At 44.1% G+C, this 23,997-nt stretch overlaps 1 protein-coding gene across 5 annotated transcripts in view; it reads left to right on the top strand.

Annotated features, from left to right (window-relative positions):
* kirrel3b (kirre like nephrin family adhesion molecule 3b) overlaps window positions 1-23,997 on the top strand; it is a 286,358-nt gene that overhangs the window by 212,312 nt on the left and 50,049 nt on the right. For all 5 annotated transcript variants that reach the window (XM_072694719.1, XM_072694717.1, XM_072694716.1 and 2 more), the window contains exons 5-6: window positions 6,193-6,343; window positions 22,820-22,925. In XM_072694719.1, the coding sequence (XP_072550820.1) occupies window positions 6,193-6,343; window positions 22,820-22,925 (257 nt within the window). The remainder of the gene's footprint in view (window positions 1-6,192; window positions 6,344-22,819; window positions 22,926-23,997) is intronic.

Below are 23,997 nucleotides of genomic sequence, written 5' to 3'. Positions count from 1 at the left end.
GGCCACGGGGTCATGCAGAGTTTATTTAGCACCATTTGACCTATTCTATTAACATCACTCTGCTTTTCCCCATTGGCAAGCTTGTTAACCTTGCTGGCATTGCAGCACTGAAAATTACGCAAGTGCAAGATGGGAAAGGTACAGATGCATTTAATTAATTGTGCTGTAAAACTGTGGAAATTAATCAGAGCATTAAAAAGCAGGTATTAAATTGGTTAATCAAAGGATGGCTTCTAACCTCAGGATTGGAGAGAAAAAAAATTACGCCTCTTTTTTTTGAGGAACAGTAAAACAAAGCTGTTGCAACTTATCACGTTTTAAAGTGAAATTAATGCACTGTAATATGCTGTGGTGCGTGCGGCTGGGGTGGTCTGCAATTAGCGCCGCTGATTTGATATAACCTCAAGCCACATGGCGTGTTTGGATATATCAAAGGCTTGTTAGATTAACAGCACAACGTAAACGTCAGCCGAATTATTAACTCCAGCGCCCCTTGAGGTCTAATCATCGTTCCATATTTTTTTCATATATATAATTTTTTCTTTTTCAGAAGCGATCCTTAATCTCATCCACTTTCAATCTTGCAGTCTGTGGCGCTCTGTTTTCTTCACTTTTATTTCATTAACTTCTTTATGCACCGGTCAGCCATAACATTAGTACCACAAAGTGCCTCATTGAGTAGGTTTCCCACGGACTCCACAAGACCTCTGAAGGTGTGCTGTGCTGTCTGGCACCTGGCATCAAGACGTTAGCAGCAGATCTTCAGCAGAAGTCCTGGAAGTTGTAAGATAGGGCCTACTTGAGCATCACTGAGCCTAAGGTGCCCATGACCCTGTCACCAGTTCACTGGTTGTCCTTCCTTGGAACACTTTGGGTACAAACTGACCACTGCATACCAGGAAAACCCCACAAGACCTGCCTGATGTTTTGGAGATGTTCTGTCCCAGTCGTCTAGCATGGCTCAGATTCCTACGTTTGCCCATTTCTCTTGCTTTTAACACCTTCATCACCTTCAAGAACTGACTGTTCACTTGCTTGCATGCCAGATGACTGTAGATGAAGATAATCAGTGTTTTTCACTTCACCTGTCACCTGTAATGCTAATGTTATGGCTGATCAGTGAATGAAGACAACTGAGATGGAAGGAAGACCGTCAAGCCTGCCAATCTGTAGGCTGGCTTGCGTCTTTCCTTGACTGTACAGAACTAAAGCGCTAGCAGTTCGACAAAATGTCAACGCAGAAATTACGATCTTGATCTTTTTCAAAGCAAAATTGGAAGTCAGCTTTCTTTATGTAGGTTAAGATAATTACGTTGTAACGCCGTCAAATCCTCCTTGACATTTTCATTTACATCAGGCCTTGTTCTCATAGAGGAGATATCATCTCCACCCCTCTGTAGAGCCTATAAAGAGATTCTCCTGCCCTCGTCCATATGAGGAATGATCAGTTTGTAATTGGAAGCTATTCTGGTCCAGGCTTGGGCTAAGCGCCGAGGCTCAGAACGTTGCGAAATTAATGGCTTCAGACAGGCCGCAGGCCGCGAGCGAAACAATGCGGACCGTGTCAGAGAGCATATTGCATTGCCACGTCCAGCTGCTGACAGGCTGTGGCTCACTGCAGGAGCGCAGAGCGCCGGGGGGCTCAGCGGAGGCTTTACCATCCTCTCGTGCTGACTCGCACGACTATACTGGCTACTGGAGGTGACAAACACCTAGCGTGTGGCTTCAGATGCTGCAGCACAGCTAGCGGGAGGGGTTCTGGGCAACAGACTATGCCTAAGCCTGCCTCAGTGGTCTGCAAGTACATAAGTACATAACTCTACATTCACCCACCTGTGTAAAATGTCTCAAATGTGCACTATATGTCCAAATGTTTGTGGACGCCCTTTCAAACGAATGCATTCGGCTACTTTAAGATGCACCCACTGCTGACACAAGCACAGTTGTCTAGTCCCCGTAGAGAAGCACTGCCAATAGTACAGGACTTTCTGGAGCAGATAAAGATGAATCTATTGCCACCATGCTGCCGTGGTAGATGTACGGTACGGTCCTGTACGGTAGATGGCTATAAAGCCCTACAAAAAACGGTGTTCCCTGGAATGATGGGGATGGTGCCCCATCCAGTACTTCTTATGGGATAAGTTGGGGAATTGGGGATGAGGTGGGGTGCTCCAAAATCTAGGAGAAAGGTGACAGCAATATGGATTTCATGGGACTACTTCTGGTCTATTAGCATAATTCTTTGGTCAAGATGGTCATCAAACTAGTCATAATGGTTGACTTGTTAGGTGAAGCTGGTCGACCAGCGTGCTCAGTGTGCTGATAATGCTTGTCAACCAGGGTAGTCATACTGGTGCAGGGTAGTCATACTAGTTCACACCAACTGAACCATCAGACTTATGCTAAGTGTGTTGTGCATGGTGTCTGGTATTAAACACACTGTATTCCTGCCCAGCTTGACCAGCAAGTGCTGGCCAGGCTTTTGTTTCCAGCAGGGAATGTTAGTAAAACCAGTTTATAGACACATATGCTTTATGCAATGCCATGTATCTCAAAACGAATGATTGATAAGGTAGCATTTTGCAATCTGCTGTGTTAAAATCCTGTGTTGACCTCAGTCCTAGCCTGAACAGCATCAGTGTACTGTTTGCACTGAACCTGTACCGTGTTGAACTGATTAGGTTTAGCTGTTTCTGCTGGGGAAAGTGCTGCTGTTTCTGCTGTGTTGGCTGTTTTACTCTCATTTATATCTGGCCTTCACAGTGACTTTCTAAATGCCTTATTTATACTTCTGATTAGCGTCAAAAAGTGTATTTACTTCAAGGCAGCTTGTATAACAGTGTTAGATCTTAAATATCATTAAACAGTAAGTGATATTCAGCTGGCTTGCCATTCTGAAAGCTTTTCTGCTGAACTCACTGACACGTTTCTTTTTGCTAGAAGAAAAGGGGAATGGGAGCTAGCACTGCGGCCTTCTGGCGCCCATCTCCAGTAATCACATGCTCCTTTCTCCTTTCTTTTTGACACTTCCATATACTCCCCCTGTTAGATTTTCTCCTTGAGCAGGGCGGCAAACACCAGGTTTCATTCTGATTCTTTTCTTCCTATGTTTCTTTTTTTTTTTAATAGAAAAGGAATGATGAAATAGCTAGCAGGTAATTACTACTATTAGTGAACCCACTGTCAATAGCCTGTACATGCTAATTATTAGCATGTAACTAATACTGTGGCTCAGTACAATATTCTTGGACTTTTTTGTGCTGTGTGGGTTGGGGGAAGGGGAGGGGGTGATAATGCATGGGCTTCTGGAGAGCGTGAGCCACAGATTGGGTCTCAAAGCACCTCCTACGCAAGTCAACGCTTTTGGCACGAATCGACCACAAGAGCTAGCACGTATAGCGTTCAGGCCCTGGACTGGAGAGGGTTTTCAACAAGATTTATTTTTCTCCCTTTTTTTCTTTCAAGAAGCAGACAGAAAACACAGCAGAAGTGTAATTTGAATATGTAAAGTACTGGAGGACGCACATGTAACTAGCCTTTCATTGTAGTTATTTTGCAAAGAACAGAGAGCATGTTTCCCTGTTAGTCAACCTGTCCATAGTCCTATTTGGACAAGATTACATTTACATGGGGAGTGACATATGGAGTAGTTTCATTTTGCCCCAGGATGTCTGTAAACTTTACAAACTTTATGGCATGAATGACTGAGATGGACGTGGCTACTCAGTTTATGCACTGCTCTCACCTCCACCTGTGACCATGGAACAGCTACATGTTCTTAACATGGTATGTAGGCTATAGGCTATGCTACACAATGACTTACCTAAAGCTGGCAGAAGCATTGCGTCTCCAGGAAATCCTTTGGCTTGTCTTCTGAGTCTTGTACGTTGTACGACACCTGCGGTTTGCCACAGAACAACCCGAGGTATCTGGGCCAGTGCCTCCAGCACCTTTATAAGCTGCAAGAAACTCATTTTCCACTGGATATGATGGAATATTTACCAACGTGTTAATTTGCATGGGATTGATATAACCTGAGGCTATTTTTCAGAAGCTAAAAGGCGCCGGGATCTTAACTGTACTGACACGAGTGCACACGTAAAAATGACTGGCATGGCACAATGTCACAGGACTAAATAAAACAAGAAACTCTGGCAATAATTACATTACCTTACCTCCTCCTGTAAAACTAATACATTTCTAATAGGGCTTATAGCTATAAAGGGCATGTGCAATTGTGACTACAGTCTGAAATATTTGTCATAAACTGGAGGACTGAGTGACGTGTGACGTGTTTCATCAGGTTCAGGCATTATGTGTTAAATATTTAATGGGTTCAGATTTCACATTTGGGTTTTCCACTTCTTGTGACTCCTTCTTAAGAGATTTTGGCCTTAACTTTAGCTTTCCTGCCTTCTTTTAATTCTGGGATGCTGGTGGAACCTCTGTTGTTAGTAATAGGAAAGACTTCCAAACGCAAAAGACTGGAGCTCTGTTCAGGGGTAATCCTGCCTTGTGCCCAATGATTCCAGGCAGGCACTGGACCCACCAGGAAGAAGCAGATACATCCAGTTGATCACAGGAAGGGCTTATTAATTAGCTGGGCCCAGTTACCCACAACTCAGTTGTATCTCTTAGTATTCAACCCCCTGGTGGTTGGGTTCAGGTCAGGTTTTCTCAGAGCTTTGTCTGGACGCTAGCGTTTCAGGGCGCTCCCGTGTCTGTGTTACCTTCTGGCTCTCTCCTTTTAATCAGGCTGTTATAGTTAGACCTGCCGGAGTCATCAGGCACACTCTGATACTGCTCAACATTCTCTGCTCTTTATAAAACCCTCTCAGAACTAACTCTGTCTCTTTACCTTCTCCGAGTAAATGGCCACCCAGCCTGACCTGCTGGAAGATTGCCCTCTGAGTTCCCCTCTACCTGCGTCAGACCAGCTGCAACCTACCAGTCTGACCATCAGGCCCCCCAGCCACCACCATACCAATACCCATACCCATACATAATTTTTATCAATAATGTATAAATAGTTCTGATCAGATGAGGATGGGTCGGGTCTCCCTTGTGAGTCTTGGTTCCTCCCAAGGTTTCTTCCTCCAGCTCTGAGGGAGTTTTTCCTTGCCACTGTCGCTGTTGGCTGCTCACTGGGGGTCTTTGGTCCTTCATGTCATTCTCTATTTCTTACTATTTTTTACTAATTACTAATGATGTAAAGCTGCTTTGTGGCGACAACAGTTGTAAAAAGCTATACAAATAAATTTGACTTGAGTCTAAACTTGGTGTTGTGGACTTGGTCCGGGTTGGATCGGACAGAATGTTCTTAAGTTACATTCAAGTTCAGACCAAAATGTAATGCCTGATTTAAGCTCTAGTCAGTCAGCTGTAGGGGCGAGTTAGAGAAGGCCTCACTGATGTCATCTTTGCAAAAAAAAAGAGAGAGAATCAGCAGCAGAGCATCGACAGAGAAAGAGAGAGAAACGAAGGGGGGTGAAAGTAAAGAGAATCTTTCCAGTGCACTGGGCGTTGCGGTGCATGGAGGGCCGTCTGGAGGATCACTCCTTTCTGCAGTAGTGGCCCAGCGTGGGAGCTCACTGGCACTGCCAATTTGTTCTGCTGGGTAAACCTCCTCTATGCCCCCCCCCACCCCCAAGTCTCTTTCATAATGTCTCACTGCCCTCCCCTTCTTTCTCTGTGTCTTTCTTTTTCATGCTCTCCCCTCTGTCTCCCTCTCCCCCTTTCTCTCTGAGCCATCTCGGTGTGATGGAGCGAGTGTATTCTGACGAGCACTTCCAGATGGCACTCGACAATGTGGCGAGTTGCGGCCGGGCCCAGAGTACCAGCAGAGTAAAAGAAGATTGATTTCTTTTGTAGTGCATGACAAGCCATGCACTAGAGCTCCACTCTCCAACCTTGCAAAAAAAAGTATCTCAGAAACAGACTGTGTTTTATTTATTTATTTTTTATTTTTTGGTTATAGTCAATCAATCAGTCCTGATGTAGATACACAGCAGACATGGTGGGGTCTCCACCATCCCCAGGGCCTTGGTCCCTGAGCCAGGGCTATGACTGATGGTGCTTATGCTTGCCGTGACCCCTTGCACACACTCGGATGGCATTTCAATGTAACCATGCCCTTTTATTTCAACTGCCCCTTGCCACTGCAGTCATGTCTCCTCTCCTTGCTCCTTTCAGACCCTGCTACAGGACGGGAGGAGAGAGAGCACAGTCAGCACCCTATACATTTCACCTTCCAACATTGAGACGGGGCAGAAGATCATCTGCCGGGCATCTAACAAAGCCATCCCCAATGGCAAGGAGACCAGTGTCACCATCGACATTCAACGTGAGTATACACCTCTGAGATCCAGCGTGAGTTTACACCACTGAGGGCCTGTTTACACTTGCCATTAAAATGCGTCCCCAGCGTTACCAGATGAGATCCCATTTTACTTTCCTGTGTGAAAAACACCCACACGTACATCACTTCCATTTTATTTCCTGTAGGCAATGGTTCTCATTGAAACTGTCCTGCTCTGGGAGGCCGGGGAACGGTGGGGGTTCTACAATGCGGTGAACCAATAGATGATCTATCAGAAAATGCTACCGAATTTTTAAACCTCAAGGAAACAAACCAAGCTGCTGTTAAACCCCTGAACCGCTGACCCACTGAACCGCCAAACCACTGTTAATGCCAGGTGCAAACAGGCCCTAAAATCCAGTGTTAGTATTCTTTATTGTAGGGGAAGCCTAATCTGAGCCTAACCCTAAACTTCAATCCTACATTTAGCAGCAGTAGCCCTACCCTGCACATTTTTGCCATTTTCCTCCAACCCAGTCCCCCAAATTGGCAAATTCCAGACTGCAAATAGGTGCTGAGTTACTCCCAAGGCTTAGATTGAGAACTTCTGCCATAATTGAACACCAAGGACCAAATTCTCAGCCTGTAGACTCACTTTTCATTTGTCTACCTGTCTATCCAGAGCAGTGGTCAGTGATCAGTCACCTGCTTTAGCTAAATAATTTTTTCTTGTTTGCCTAGATCAGATGGACTTGGGCAGTGAACTGTAGTTAAAACAACATAAAGAGTGGCAGGGAACTGCTGAATGAAGAGGTTGAATGTGCCCCCATACTTACGAACCACTCAGGTTTCTAATGGCACTCACCTTGCATTGCGGAAACGCTCCTATTAATTGTCTGAAACATTCACTCAGTGGATAGAAGTCTTCGGGCGAAGGCTGGTGTATACAGGAAACTTGATTTTGGGCCAGTGTATATGTGCATAGTGTGATGAATGTAACATCCTTGGGCTGATTGCTTTACAATGAATGTAATTTTGGGGGAAATTGAAAGAAAAAAAAACCCTCTCTGGCTTTGTTCAGATTTCACTCCCCTTTCGCTCGTGGAAGGCATAAGACACAGTGCATGCAACATTCACAAAAGGCTTCAATTGTCGTTTTTTTTTTTTTTTTTTCTCAATCAAAGCCCTTTTCAGCAAACAAAAGCGGCACTGTTTTTCATCACTCCCTCCCAATTCACTTTTAGCGTGATTAACTATGAGTAATAAAGCAGAAATGCTATTTAGAGATTATTTTTTTAATGCTGACGGCTCCATTCTTTTATATGTTTTATAACAAGAGACGCTTTTCTGGGCACAGAGGTGGGTGAAGTACGTGAGGCTAGGGTCAAAACAAAGCGTTCAGTTTGCTCTTCGGCCTAATGTACTACCACCATGGCCCAGGGGGTCACAAGATCGAATCCTGAGCCATGCCGCTTTGCCATCAGTGGCCAGAGTCTGAAAGAGCACAACTGGTCGTGCTCTCTCCGGGTGGGTAGATGGCACTCTCTCCCCTCATCACTCTTAAACAATGCTGGCCGGCACAGGCGTCTGTTAGCTGGTGCGCTGAAGCTGGAGACCCAGCTTGTTGTTTGACTTTGCATGTAAGCCCTTACCCTCCTAGTGTCTGGAGCAGTACTAGAGCTAGGGGGCGCTATGAGCAGGTGGGTTAGGAGGAGTTAAGAGAACTTTATTATTTTTATAGACATTGATGATCTTCATCTACAGTGGCTCCTGGCAAGGTGTGCATTCGTATTAGGCAGCAGGTGAACAGTCAGTTCTTAAAGTTGATGAGAGATTTTAGACTGCAGTGATCAATACCTACCAAAAATGGTCCAAGAAAGGACAAAGGGGGGTCAAGACCCCACCTGACAACTCATAGGACTTAACAACGAATCTGCTTCTAATGTTGGTCTTGGTGCCAGATACTACAGGACGCCTTCAGAGATCTGTTGTGGGGGCATAAGGGGGACCTATTCAATATTAGGCAGGTGGTACTAATGTTATGGCTGATCTGTTTATGGTTCGTAAGGAAAATTGAGATGTTACAGAGTGGTTTTCCCAAAAGGGAGAGATTGAGTGAAATTATGGGTTGAGGAATTGCTGATTATTGGTCTTTTATTTATTTATTTATTTATTTATTTATTTGTTTGTTTATTTATTGATCGGCCAGGCATTGTCTGGATAGTTACTGGATTCTGCTTGGGAGTTGAGATGATGTCGCTCGTGTGGGAAAGCTAGATGCAGAGGATTGGATTATTGTTTGAAAATAAATCGAGATGTCACTGATGGGCACGTTAGACATTTCCATTTCCGTTATAATAACCCACTGGAAACTTTTCCCCCACATATTCCTAATCAGGTTAATTCTGACAGGAGCAGCTTGGCTGCAGGGAAGTTCACTTTAATCATAAATCCTTCATCTCTCTCCTCACCTTCAGCTCCAAAACAACAACAGAGAAATGAGCCTCCTCCTCCAGACTGCGAGCAGCAGGTTACTGATCTCTGCTGGCGTCTGTCTCTCCCTCTCTCTCTCTCTCTCTCTTTCTCTCTCACTCACTCTCTCTCTCACTCTCTTTCTCTCTCACTCACTCTCTCTCTCACTCTCTTTCGCTCCCTCTCTCACTCTCTCTCTCTCACTCACTCTCTTTTATTATTACTCTCCTTTTCTATCACTTTCTTTGCCTCATCTCTCTCTCTCTCTCTCTCTCTCTCTCTCTCTCTCTCTCTCTCTCTCTCTCTTTCTCTCTCCCTATGTTCTCTTTATCTCTCTCATGTCTTTCTCTCACTCACTCTCTTATTATTACTCTCTCTTTTTAGTTTTCACTGTATCTCATTTGCATCCTCTCTCTCTCTCTCTCTCTCTCTCTCTCTCTCTCTCTCACTGTCTTTGTCTGTGTTTTCTGTATGTCTCTCTCATTATTATTCTCACTTTTTTTACTCTTACTGTACCTTATCCCCCTCCCTCTCTCTCTCTCTCTCTCTCTCTCCCCCTTTTTATTATTGCTCTCTCTGTGCATCATTTCATCCCTCTTTCCCAATCCTCTTCTTCTCATTCTCTCTCTCTCTCTCCCTCCCTCATGCCCCGTGGACACAGTGAGAGATGGTGAAGCAATCCAGTGCTGTCCGACTCCCACTCCCACTCGGCCGTCCCTGTTTTAATTAAGCCGCACGAGAAATCAAACGCACCGTAATTGAACTTTGATTCGAGGCTCCAGTTCACTAAAGTCTCGCCGCTTTCTAATTTCATTAAAACAGTCTCGCACGCTCTCCATGGAAGAGAGAGGAGGGAGAGAGAGCGAGGCGGGGGAGGAAGGATGTAAAAAATATATATATAATAATAATAAAAACATTCGTAACTCAGGGCTGAGACAGAGGCTTGTTGAGTTGAACGCTCAGTGCGTCTGAAAGGAACGGCCCTGGGAGAGCGGCCTGTGAATGCGAAAGGGCGGACGCACAAAGAGGATAATGGGGTTTTCAGTATTACGCGTAGTCGCTCACCCAGCTTTATGCTTTATGAATGACTGAATGGGTGCTTGTCTGAGAGGGTCAAAAACAAAGCAGAGGGGAGTCTACAGTCAGCAGACATGAATGGACCAATAGAAATGCTACAAAGGTTCTCAGAATGAAATCTTGGTATAATAACGTACATTAGGAGTTAAGGACATACACTTTCTCCTGTCATTTCAAGTCATTCTTTTGGAGATACATGTATTTTTATGTCCTGGTGAGTCGGATTTCTGAGTTTATTTTTTATAGTGACTCTGAAAGGGGCTCAGTCAAAATACAACAAAGAGGAGAGTCAGAGGAGACCCCTTTATCCCCTTAACACAGCAAGGCTTATTGCACACTAAGGTGTATTACTCTACAGGGACGTCTGGACAAACTGATGAGGCTGTTCATTGGTAATAGAAGTTTGTTATAACACTTTCAGCCTGCCATAGGTGTTATAAGGAGTTGTCAGCCTAGGGCCCGGCAACAGGCGGAAGCGTAGCCCCAACTAGTTTATACAGAAGTCCCTGTAGTTACTAAGTAATACGCCTTAATCTGTGATGAGCCTTCCTCCCATAAAGGGTTAAAGTCACCTTGTTATGTAAGCCTGTATATCTGGATGCTTTTTCTTTCACTCTTTTTTTTTCTTGCCATCACTTTTGACAGTTGTTATTGTTACTTTTGGCCAAAGATGTAAAAAGTAAAAAGGTCTTCTCATTTATTCCTCAGGTAGAAATGGAGATACTAGGGTTTAAAAAGACTTCTATAGAAGTTATAGAAGTATCAACTTTTTTCAAGTAACAAAGTTTTTTACTCCTTAAAAGTTAAAAGTGTAAAAGAACTGGTTTCAGAACTACTTCAAGTAGAAAAGTAAAAGTAATGGAAAGGAAAACAAAGGCCGAAAGCTTAGGCCGCGCCACAGGGGTCTATAGTGCACTACCCCCCCCCCCTCCCCAAAAACCCATTTCTCTAAAAGCCAGAATGAGGAGAATGATCTATTAGAATGTTGATGTTAAAAATGTTGGGCTGCACTAGGCTCCTGTTTCAGCTGCAGATCTGCCCATTGAAAATGAAGCATTTCAGTAATATCAGCTCTATTAAAGGAGCGTCTCTGTGCTCTACTGAGCATCAACATGAGCTTCATGGAGGAAAATATGAGTCGTTGTCTAGAAGTTTTGTAAAGCTGCAGAAAGTCAAACTTCAGAGGCGTGTGATCAATAAGCTTTACTGGAATGTAAATGTGGGGCTTAGTCGGGACATTTCACTGCAGGTCTCTTGAGTCTCTGCCACGGACACAGTCTTCATACTAGACTACAGACGTCTGCTGTGAGCTCGCTGGAGAGTGACGGGACGTGTGCAGGTGTGATGGATCGCTTACAAACCAATAGGGAGTCAGAATGGTGTCTGTTTATACTTCTCATCCAACCACGATTAGACTCACACTTTCCAGATAGAGAGGTTTAGGGAAATGAAATAGGAGGAACGAGGCTGTTTTTAAAATCTAAGGAGTAAAAAATTCAGATAATTGGGTGAAAATATAAGAAGTATAAATAAAAGGTTGGCTGAAAAATAATTAGTCCAGTAAAGTATAGATAACCAACATTTCTACTTAAGTAAGGTGAAGAAGTATTTGTACTTCATTACTTGACTTGTATTCATTCATATTGCTCAAAAAGGACAGGGCTCTAACTAATATCTGAACATCTCAGCAAAACAGTTTGCATTGCTTTGCATGTAGTTACTGGTTAGTAATCATCAGGGTGTAATACAAGTTACAGAGCATAAGTGGTTAACTTCTAGCAATAGTGGAATTTTCATTGGCCCTGAATTAGAACCCTGTGGGACGCCACAAATTCTGGTAACCTAAACAGCTAAAATAATTTTTTGCTTTAGGATTCATTACTGCAAATATTAACCCAGGGTTTAAGGGGTAGCCAACATAAGACCCTTTGTGTCACAAATGCTAGAGCATCAGTCAGTGTATCACAACCCACCGGTTGAGTCGACTACTGTGTTGGGACGACCAGGTCACGAAGAAACCACATCACAGCCATTTTACTAGAGTGAAACTCTCTATCGAAATATAGCTGTTTATACCACTAGGGGGCATCTGTTAAGAAGCCAATATAAATCATACTATTTAAATAGCAATGCCCGTTCCTCACGGTTGCATGTTTGGGCTAGGTTGGGCTATTATGCACGAGCAGGTGTTTGATGAATAAGTGATGCTGAGCAGCTACAGTAGGAGAGCGACCGGAGACTGCTGGGCCATCAGCCTGTCCTTCAGGCCGCATGGGGGCCAGGTAGCACTGTTAATATTGATATGTGGCAGCTGGGAGAGTAGGCACGCCAAAGAAGAATTGCTGGAGGTCAGGGCGCATACAAACACAGTCACACACTCACACACAGTCACACACTACCTCAGAGGCAAACGAGTGGGCCTTGGGACGCATGTAGGCCGCATCTTTCTGGAGCATGCACAAGCGCACATGCTAGATTATTTCCAAGTGAAATTAGCAGCGCATTCAGGGATGAGAAATCAGGACAGTGCATAATTATGTGCGAACGATGCACAAGCATGTATTTACAAGTGTTCTGGAGTGTTAATTTATGAGTTCCGTGACCAGTTGATGCATGCTGTTTAATGCAGGGTACGAGAGAGTAACACATTTGGTAGGTATTTCAGTAATGAGCCTCAATGAGCTTCTTTTGCATTATGCTTTCTCGACGCTGGGAGACTGTGAATATTAATAAATACAATGGAAGTACATGGATAGACAGTGTTGAACATGTAGGATAAGCATGTCAAAAGGAATTCATGCTTCCCTGTGCAAGATGATGAGTATGAATTTGCATTGAATTACTTAATTACATATTTAATTACATCGTAAGTTATTTACATTTATGGCATTTAGCTGATGCTTTTATCCAGAGCCACTTACAAGGTTACTCATATTACAGAGTTGAGCCAATGTAATGTTAGGAGTCTTGCCCAAGCACTCTTATTGATGTAGCACAGCATAGTCACTCAGATCAGGAATCAAACCCTGGTCTTCCACATAGTGTGGTAGCTCACTGGCAGCTTGCTATCTGTTGTGCCACATACATAAGTGGTGGGTGAGTTATGTAATTGGTTGAATTTACATTAAATTTACCTTCTATATCAACAGGTTCAAGTCTGCACTTCCACATCTTTCATTTTTTGATCATTTAAGCCCACCCTAATCTCATATGGGTCCCCAATGACCCTGGTGGGCATCCATATGTGGGGCCAGCATGGAACCCGAGGACAAAATGTTCTGGTTCTCAGTTGGGCTTGATCGGCTCCTGTAGCCAGGTGTTAACCTGATATACTGCCCAAATAATCACTACAGCTATCGGCACCTCTCTGCCGTTGCTTAATCTGTACAGAAATATGCGCTAATCCAGACCACAGGACCTTCTTCCTGTATCTATCTACTGGCTCCCGCTCTCAGACAGGGCTGACCAATAAGAGAGTTCTGCACTTGAAGTTGGTGCTGCTGGTAGCAGTGCCATAATACACCATGTGGAGAAAGTATTGGAACACCTCTAGCCCACGCCTGGCATTAAGCATGGCAGTACTTCTCTACTAGGCACACAAGCTGTGTATCTGTGTCAGCAATCAGTGCAACTTAAAGTAGCTAATTGTATCTTTTAGAAGGGGTGTCCACAAATATTTGGACATATAATGTAACCAAATTAATCTGTTCATTGGACATTGGTAATAAACTCTCATGCAAGCACCAATTAACTGGGTCGTTCCAGCCTAGCCCCGCCCTGGCTCTGCCTTTCGCACCTGCAGCCTATCTCAGGACTTACTGGGACTCATTTGTAAGCCTCAGGTTGTTTGTATCTGCTTTGCGAAATCTTTGTTTTTGCGAAAGGGCTCTTCTCTCTCGAGTTCCAAGTAGTGGTTTTCTTTGTGTGTTTTTTCTCTTAAGTCCCAAGTGGTTTTTGAGCTGGTTTTCTGTATCGCAAAGTTTTCTGTTTTTCTGCCCTTTGCTCCAATAAAAGCCATGCCGCAAATGCAGCCTGTCTCAACCACCCTCCCCTTACACGAATGTGGCATCATTTCACAGTTCAGAGTTTTTGCTATCAACAGAACTTCTCTACTTGTTTTATTGAGCACACCTGGGGTAGAAAAAATACTAATCACTACTCGCAATTAAGGAGTAATTTGCAAGAGGGGATAGATCTTAGAGAACTTTGAGATGGAGTTCGGATGGCTTCTACTTTGTGTTGCAGAAGGCCAGACCCCCTCAGATAAGTGGAACTAGGAATGAGAGATATGGCTGACTTAAGAGGAGGTGACGGGGTGGTGGTGCTGGTAGTGGTGGTGGGTTGTAAAAACAATAGCCGTGAACATGTGAACAAGGTATAGGACGCTAGATTGGGAGACAGAGGGGCTTTAGGCATGTTCCCTCTCCACAAATAAGCCCCAAGATGGATTATACACTTCATACAGGGCCTAGATTTGACCCATGTGGGATTAAGGTGGGCTGTAACGATGGAGCCCCTTTGGGAAGCATCTACAGACCCACTCAAAAGCCACCTAGCCCATGTTTCACCCACGTGAGCCCCACATTAGCATGCTGTCTTGGTGGTTTGCTGAAATGTGAAATGCCAGACTGTCAGAACTGGTATTTGTGCTCTTTAGCTTCCCCTACAGCTGGGGAGTGTGATTCACTTTTACTCCACTACTGTTAATACAAATCACGCAATGAGCGCCCTCCTTATAGACAGCTATAAATATTCTCAGGTTACTCAGCATTTCATGCAATCCTCATGAGAGGTCTCGTAAGAGGTCTTAGGATGCTCTACGAAAGGAATGATGTGCAATAACCCAGGCTGGCAATGACCGAAATGCCATTCTACCCATTACGTCAGGTTAGTGGAGCATCAGCATGGTTCTGTAGCTGTTATTTTGAGGGAAAATTGCTACGTAATGTTCCTTTAGGTACATTCCTCCATCCCCTAATACATGATTATTGCTGGCAATAGCTGCACCTTCTAAGGGCTAAGCCACAACTCTCAAACCCTCACTGCAACTGCCTCTGACAGGGTAAGGCAGGCCTGGATCGATGGGTAATCCCAGGTGAATGACAGCTATTCTTTCTTGCTTGTCTTGTTCAGGAGAGGCAACCAGGGTTTCAGCAAGAGAGATACAGAGAGAGAGAGAGGAAGGGGGAGAGAGGCATGCATGCAGACAGTCAGAATGAGAGAGCTACATAGATATGGGTAGCTATGAAGCCTTGTCCTAGTTTAGCTTGCATCTTACAGCCTGTATAGCAAACCCCTTGGAGCATTCAGTATTAGGCACAGCTTTGGTTTATTTATTCAGCTGAACGGAAGACACTTGCACTGCGGAGGGGAAGTGGGGGTTGGGTTGTACGTGGTCTGCTGCAACTTGACACATCGCACTCATTTTCTGTATCATCTGTCTGTATCTGAGCACCACACAATACCTGGTTGAGCTAACTGATGCTTAATTAAGGTTAATTGGCCCAGTCTGATATCATTTCCTTCTGGAAAACATTTTGACAGGTGATGTTTGATGAAACAACCCAATGAAAGGCTTATGTAGGGGTTATGTAGCCTTATGAACACTTGCTGTCTTGAAAACGTCTTGGCAGGAAGAGAGCGAGAGAGAGAAAGTGCAAGAAAGAGACACAGAGAGAGAGAGAGAATGTTTTGGTTTCTGAGCAGCAGAGTGTCTGCTCACGTCCCTCTGTCCTGATACGCCCCCTCCCTTTAACGATCGCTGGCCTTTGCTCAATGGTCACTAATTGACCGCTTGGTTCAGCCTGATATTGTCATCGGCAACAAATGTAATTAAAGGCTTTTTGGATTTCTCTTGGGCTGGTGGATTTCCTATACTGCAGCATCAGAGACAAATCATTCTCCTCCTCCTTGCTATACCACTCTGCTTGTACAATTCGGTGCACTTCACCACCTTATCTTCCCTATTATCATCAGAACGCTGGGGATCTGGATGCACCCCTGCTTTTCTGCTTACCATAAGGTATCCCGCGATGGATTCTGACCCAGGGTTAAGCAAATTAGCATCTAAATATGAAATTTTGTGGGGGAAGCAAATGAGGCATTGCTTTGTTAGCCAAAAGGTGAGAATGTGGCTTGCTGTCGATGGAGATGGGGGGATTTAGATATGGGTATTAGCTCACAGATATCCTGATGTAATAACAGTAATCAGGGATCGCTTTGCTGTGAAAAGGCACTGTGATATTGCTGCGTTTCCACGTTTATCCAAATCCTTTGGTCCACTTGGCAATCACCAGGACCAATCATGATTGCTTGAAGTTCACATTCTGACCCTCTTCAGGAGGAATTGGGTGGAGAAGGGAATAGTGCTGAAAGAAAGGACGTATGCTGCAATCTAATTTCCAGCATCACTTTGAATGCAGCAAGATCAAGAAATGGTTATGGTCCTCTTAGCTTTTTCACAGGAGACACCTTGAAGATCAAGACTTTTGTGATGTAGCACAACATAACTTGTGGGCTTACAGATCAGTCATACTGGTAAACTCTTCATAGACTCCTGCTGGTCCTTTTTCGTTCCAGTATCATCCTGCCACAGCACATTAATTGTCACCTGTTTCTAATTTATGGACTCAATAGATTTGTTTTAGATTTTGTTGGTACAAAACTTTTTATCTCCCAATTTGGTGCTGCCAGTTATCTCCCCCCAGTACTAGCACTGCTCCCTACTCTAGGAGAGTAAGGCCTAAACACATCTCCTCCACTGGCTCTTTTCCAGCATTGCAGGGCAGCCAACTCGCTCTGAGGAAAGTGCCGGGTCCCCAGCTCTGCCGCACCAGCTAACAGACACCTGTGCTGGTCAACATCACTTGTGTGATGAGGTGAGGTGATGAGGGCAGAGAGCGCCATCTACCCACCTGGAGGCCAATTGTGCTCTTTCTGACTTTGCTAGACCGCTAATGGCAAAGCATTATGACTCTGGATTCAGACTTGCAATCCCTGGACCATGCCTGAGCCACTCAGAGCCCCCCAAACTGAACTTTTCAGAAGAAGGGAAAACATTATTTACTGTTTTATGGCACTTTGGGTTTGCTCTTGTTTCCACAAATCTACTCCAGTTCTGCTTCTTGTCTTTATTGTAACATAAATGTGATTTTCTCCATTGCGTACATTTTGTAGACAATCTCCATCCATTGCTCCCTATTTGGGGGATCCTGCTGCATCCATTTCTAGTTATAGTCTTTTTACCAGCTGCCAATATCTTTAGCAACTACTAGTTGAAGCACCTTTCCCAAATAAAGTGAATGAAAAGTCAAACTGAATTCCAAATATTCCACTAGAGCGTTCCCAAGATCCTGCCAGAAAGATAACAGTTTTGAACAGCCTCCAAAAAATATATAAGTGATCAGCCATCTGAGCACCACCCATAGCACTGTAATGATGGAAATATGGCAATGACTTCCAAGACCAGAACTGAATACCCCTGTTCAAAGTTTCTGGAGTTCTGTCTCTGACTGAACAGTAGGGATACAGTCCGGATGATGCTGCCTACCTACTGTGCACTGCACATGTTTGCTGTGTCTCCTGATTTATTGCACATCCGTCATCATTACTAATGATTTGAGATGTCATATTCTTACACAATGGTGCTCTCATAAACAAGAAATCTCTTAGAAGACCTATTCCCATCGATTCCCATCTATATGGTCCACACCACGTATGGTGGACAATTGGACAATTATGCTTTTAGTATTAATTGCAGTGTAGTTATCATCCTACACACTTTGACAGCTTCATATTTTACGTCGTAAACCCACAAGGGTTTTACATAGCTGCCCAAGCTGTGCACATATTCCACAATGCCTCTGCATGACCCAAAGAAAACTTCTTAGAGCCGATAAAGCTTCATAAAGCTGATGAAACCATGCAGACGTTCTTGCGTTCCTTCCCGTACGGTTTGACCGCAGTCTGTGCAGTCCCCCTCAACTCCCTCCCCATCTTTCAAACTCAAGCCTCCCTCACGGGGAACAGCTGGCCACTGTGACCCAGCGTATGGGGGGGAACTGAGCTTTAAGAGAAAGGACGAGTAGCCGCATCTCGCCGCCTCCTGAGAAGCTGGCCGATTGTTCCGAAACGCCATCTGCTCTCCGCTTTGAACTTCCGATCAAAAAGCTGTCAGCGCACACCACCGTCGTCATCGTCTTCTCGCCTGTTTCTTCCAAACCCCCCCCCATCGCTCCTCCGTTGTTGTCAAGGCTGTCATCATGGCGGCTGTGCTTCAAACCCCTGCGCGCTCCCTCTCCAGATGAGGCTGAGGAATTAGCGCTGCTGCATATTGATGGCCTGTCACGAGAGGCTCAAACCAGAGAGCAAACTCATGCATTTATACATCAAAGTGACAAACAGACTTCTTTATTAAGCCACTGTCTGTCAGCTGGAACTTGGGTTAAGCAGGCCACATCTTGCCACTGCCAAAGAGCCTGCAGAGCCTCTCACTGGGGGTCAAGATGGCTAGATGGACCACCCCTCGGTCTTCTGGGAGGAGTCGTCCGTCAGAGATGGGGCACGATGTCCCTCATCTCATTCTTTAAGCCACTGTTTGAGGCCGGGTTCACTTTGCCAGAGGTTCGGCCAGTCGCAGAAAGATATCCACTCCAGAGTTGCAAACCCTGCAGATTCCTCCTAGATTAAAATTCTACGAGATTTTTAAAAAATCATCATGCCGTTATTTTGTTGCAAGCGAGAGCCACCTCTTTGAAAGGCCCTGCTCTTAAATGACTAGCATCAGATGCATCTACGCATTCCTGCCTCTCATCAGAGATACAAAAGACAATAATGAGCACGAGAGTTGCTCTAGGTGCTTGGCGGCCACTGTTTTTGGTGCTTCCAAAAGCTCTGAAATGCCAAGCGCCGAATGAGCTTGGAGGGTAGACGACTGTATTGGGTGAAAACCCATCCACCCGCACGGCTGCCTCTCAGTCTGTCTATGTGCCCACCTCATGGCCTGGCCAATTAGCCGGAGCTAACTCTACACAGGTACCCCGCTCAGTAACCAGGCGGATGGCAGCATGGCTCGAGCATGCTGCCGGTGGAGCAGGCCGTCTCTCGGGTGTGGGAATGGCTCTCAATCCCGTGCTGGCAGGTAGGGGACCTGGAGCAGGTGTATGCATTTGTCTGTGTGTGTATAGTGAGCCACGGTCCCTTGCGCAAGCAGCAGAAGCAGATGAGCTTCAGGATGGCACCTGGAACACCTTCCTACTGGGAATGCAGCAGCTGAGCCCACCCAATCCAGCTGTGTACCTTCAGGGTACATATACTACAAGGAGAGCACACACAAACGCACACACATAAACACGCGCTGTAACAGCAGAGCCCTCAGGATAGGCAGCTGAACCCCAGCAGCCTGTGCCAGTCCTCATGCCACTCTCGGTGCCCACTGCTCTGCAATGCTGGGAACAGAGGGAAATTGTATTACTGTAATTGGGCGCACAGCACATGGAGGCAGGAGCGCATCCAAACACATGGGAGGCACCTGCATGAAACCTGGTCCAGATCCGTCTCTTCTCTGCTTTGCTACATGTACAGCTCTCTCTTTCTTCCTCCGTCTGCACCTCACTTCTTTTCTTGCCCCCCTGTGAATTCTGAATTGCTGATGTGTGCTGCTTGGCTTATGCACTCGGTGTAGTCAAGTATCTGTTACTGCATAAGAATCAGGTTCCTATTTGCTTTCGCTCTTATCTGAGGCCCATTTGTTCAAATGCAGTAGTTCTATTGTAACACAAGGCTGTGCACTTAAGACTGGTTGGACCATTTTTCCTACACAAAAGAGTATTGAAGATTGGGAATTCTCCCATATCATATGCACAGTAGAGCTATTCTGTCAATAGTTCTTTGTGCAAAACTGCTGCATTCACAGAACAAGGGGAGCTCAAGAAGTGCCATTCAACTTTTTAAACAGATTATGGGAAAAGGAATGGAGCTGAAAGTGCCTTTTGAACCAGAAGCCTCGAGGTTAAATAGTATAAAAGCTATTAGTTCCTATAAAAGCTAAAAGTTCCGTCACATCGTTTATTTTCTCTAGTGCTTTGGTGATAGACAGGAAAGCATGAAGAGGAAGTGTCATCATGTAAATCTAGAGCAGAGAAAGCCTGAAACTAAACAATGCATGGGCTTCTTGGCAAGTTGTGTAGTTCGGGGGTGACGTGAAACTGATGTCCTTTGTTTTGAGCCCAGATATATAAGAACTAGTTCACTTTCGCCTCTTATTTCACTAGTAATAAGACATCTTTCGATTTTGGAAAATTTAGCATGTGCTTGCCTTTCCAATATAATTCCTTTTGTATCTGACCTCAACAAGGAAATCAATAATTTAGGGTTGTGTCTTTTTAATAAGCATTGCTAGTCCACTTGTTGGAAGGGTATTTTGTGTTTGTTTACTTACAGCAGTGGTATTCTAGGTGAACTTGTCTGAGAATTGCGGTCATATTCTTTGTGAAAATTGCAGCAGTAAATGAAGTAAACTCTTTTAAAGACAGCAGTGGTTTTCTGAGGACCTGTCTGAGGATTGCAATGATTTTCTTTGCATTTTTTGGAGGATTGCAGTGGTATTCTAGGTGAACTCATGAAGGTTGTACTGGTTATCTAGGTAACTCTTCTGGGATGTGTAGTGTTGAGCTCTTCTGAGATTCGTAGTGGTTTTCTGGACAAACCCTTTTGAGGATTGCAGTGGTTTGCTGGGCAAACTCTCCTGGGGATTGCAGTGGTTTTCTGGGCAAACTCTTCTGGGGATTGCAGTGGTTTTCTAGTTGAACTCTTCTTGAGATTGGAGTGTTTTTTTGGCCAAACTCTCCTGGGGATTGCAGTGGTTTTCTGGGCGAACTCTTCTGGGGATTGCAGTGGTTTTCTGGGCAAACTCTCCTGGGGATTGCAGTGGTTTTCTGGGCGAACTCTTCTGGGGATTGCAGTGGCTTTCTGGCCAAACTATCCCTGGGGATTGCAGTGGTTTTCTGGGCGAACTCTTCTTGGGATTGCAGTGGTTTTCTAGCCAAACTCACCTGGAGATTGCAGTGGTTTTCTAGTTGAGCTCTTCTTGAGATTGCAGTGTTATTTTTGGCCAAACTCTCCTGGGGATTGCAGTGGTTATCTGGGTGAACTCTTCTGAAGCTTGCAGTGGTTTTCTAGTTTAGCTCCTCTTGAGATTGCAGTGGTTTTCTGGCCAAACTCTCTCTGAGATTTGTAGTGTTTTTCTGGGTGAACTCTTCTGAGAATTACAGCGGTATTCTAGTTGAGCTCTTCTAAAGATTGCCATGGTTTTCTGGCCAAACTCTTCTGGGGATTGCAGTGGTTTCCTGGCCAAACTCTCTCTGAGATTTGTAGTCGTATTCTAGTTGAGCTCCTTTGAGGATTTCAGTGGTTTTCTGGCCAAACTTTCATAGGAATTGCAGTGGTTTTGTGGATGAACTCTCTTTAGAGGATTGCAGTGGTTTTCTAGGCAACTCATCTGAGGACTGCAATGGGTTTCTTTGTGAATGGTTCTAGGCAAACAATGAAAAATACAGCAGTATTTTAGATGAACTATTTGGGGTTTTGCTGTGGTTGTCTAAACAAACTCATCTGATGCTCATAGTAGTAGTCTAGATTTGTCTGTTGGGGGTTGTTCTGATATTGTAATTATTTCTCAGGATTGCAGTGATATTCTACATGAACTCGTCTGATGATTACAAGACACCTACTTTTTAAAGTTCCTTTAGAAAATGATTCAAAAGGTTTTCTAGAACTGATGATCACTATAAAATTTACATGTTTTTACTTGTAAACAAGTCCAATTTACATTTTGCTTTATGGATAAAGAACCTTGAGACTTACAGTTCAAACATGGCCACAATCTTCCAGGTAAAAACATACTGGTAGCTGGTAAAAACATACTTCACAAGAGAACAGCTGCCAGCAGGTAAGTACAGCAAAAAAGTTCTATAAAGTCCTAACTATTACAGTGATTTTATCTTCATTCACAGGCTTGAGTGACCACTGTTTTTTATTAAAAAGCATTAACCAATTGAAAATGGGGTATAATAAAATCAAATCAAATCAAATGAAATACAATACAATGATGAGACATAATTTAATGTAGCAGTAATAATAACCTGTTGACACTGTGGGAATATGGCTTACAACCTGGCTTAGCAAATCAGACCTGTTTAGATTGGAATTTGAACCACACTGCCCATAATTCATTGTTCCAGATGTGGTCTAAGGGAGTTAATGTCATCTGAGATTTCATCATTGCTGAAGAAGACTGGAAAGAGATCTGAACTCCCTTTAAACTTCATGTACATTGTAAACACAAAAACCTCTGAGGTCAGTTATAGCTGGTTCCCCTTTGGGTCACATGAACTGAGTTCATTTAAAACGAACCATATTTGAAGACTAGACTTCTGAACATCACAGTGGAACTGAATTGTCTGACTTGTCTGATGATCAGGTGTCTTCTTGGACTTCTTAACTATCTACAACGACTAATATCACCACTATTACCCATCATTACTCTCATTACTCTGACCATCACTGCTATGACTATATTAGGTTATACTACACCATGATTATTTTATTATGATTATGAGCTTATCAGAGCAGTTCAACAGTATGGATGGTTTGGTAACATCAATAATTAATAAATAGTTCTGATCAGAGGAGGATGGGTCGGGTCCCCCTTGTGAGTTTTGGTTCCTCCCAAGGTTTCTTCCTCCAGCTCTGAGGGAGTTTTTCCTTGCCACTGTGGTCTTTGGCTGCTCACTGGGGGTCTTAGATCTTTCATATCTTTCTATGATGTTGATTTCTTGTCTTTTTAGTAATTACTAAATAACAACAGTTGTAAAAAGCTATACAAAATAATCCATAGCATGAGCACTTATGAATAGGACGGTTATTGGTATTCCATGGCTTGTACTCTAAAGAGTTCTCTTCTTTTCCTTTCAGACTTGCCACTAGTTAACCTCTCTGTGGAGCCCCAGCCAGTTTTGGAGGGAAACCTGGTAAAGTTCCATTGCTCTGCTAAAGCCAACCCTCCAGTCACTCAATACAAGTAAGTTTTCTTTACCTCTAAAAAGAGAAAAAAAAGTTCAAAGCACTTCTCCCCGACACAGTGTGTACTTCCAAGTATCTCATCTGCTGAAAATAAATCTTATCTGTAAGTTTAGGTAAAACTAATGTGCCGTCACATCCATCTGCATTAAAGTGTCGCCATCTGTCAAAATCGGAGCAGGAATACAGAATTATTAAAGCATGTCTATCCATCGTGAAGTGTGACTCGAGATGTGTTTTCGAAATTAGAAATAGAAGTAGCTGAGCCAAGTCCAGCAGCAGACGGCCTTGCGGCCACACTGATCCCGTCCGTAGGGGATTGCGATTCCTCTCCAAACAGATGGGAATAAGGGCGGAATAAAAGTTATTTATTTCCGTGAAACCTTGCCGTGGCCTTGCAGAGGATGCAGTGTCGGGCGGTTTGTCAGAACACGCTCCTCTGTGCGGACTTTAAAACCAACTGAGGGGTGAATAGAGCAAAATCAATAGCGCAGGGAACTGCTCAACAATGAATCTAGAGAAGCACCAGGGAAACAGAATGGATGTACAATGTGCTCACAGCTGGGCAAAATGGAGCACATTCCATCTGATGGATCTGAGCCTTTTAATCCTTTGAAGTCGCAGTTATCCCCAGCAAAGAGCAAAAGCATGCTGTAATTTAACATTAATTATGTCTCATTCGCGACTCATTGCAACAAGCAGAGAGAGTCTACCAACAGTCTGCTTTCTCCACTACACTGCAACTTAACCCAGAAGAGGTTTTAGGCGCAGTGCAGATTCACAACTGAATTCAATGGAATTAATTACATGCCCATGTGATTAATGATGTAATTATCTTTAAATCATTGTTGTGTAAGTCGATTGTATAGCAGAACAACATTAGGAACTCTACTACGGGTTAAAATAACAGATCCTGGACGTCCTCAATAGCTGTGTCCCAATTCAAGAGCTGCATCCTTCAGCATCACAGCAGTGAGACGAGGATGTCCCATTTCTAGGACTTTGTCGAATGTGGCCGAGAAACACATCTGACAGGTGGATCCTTCGCCAGCCAACATACTAACCCGAGATCC

This window comes from Salminus brasiliensis, chromosome 13 (assembly GCF_030463535.1).
Source record: "Salminus brasiliensis chromosome 13, fSalBra1.hap2, whole genome shotgun sequence".
Taxonomy (NCBI): Eukaryota; Metazoa; Chordata; class Actinopteri; order Characiformes; family Bryconidae; genus Salminus; species Salminus brasiliensis.
The sequence above is the reverse complement of the archived record's forward strand: the minus strand, read 5'-3'. Positions and strand labels throughout refer to the sequence as shown.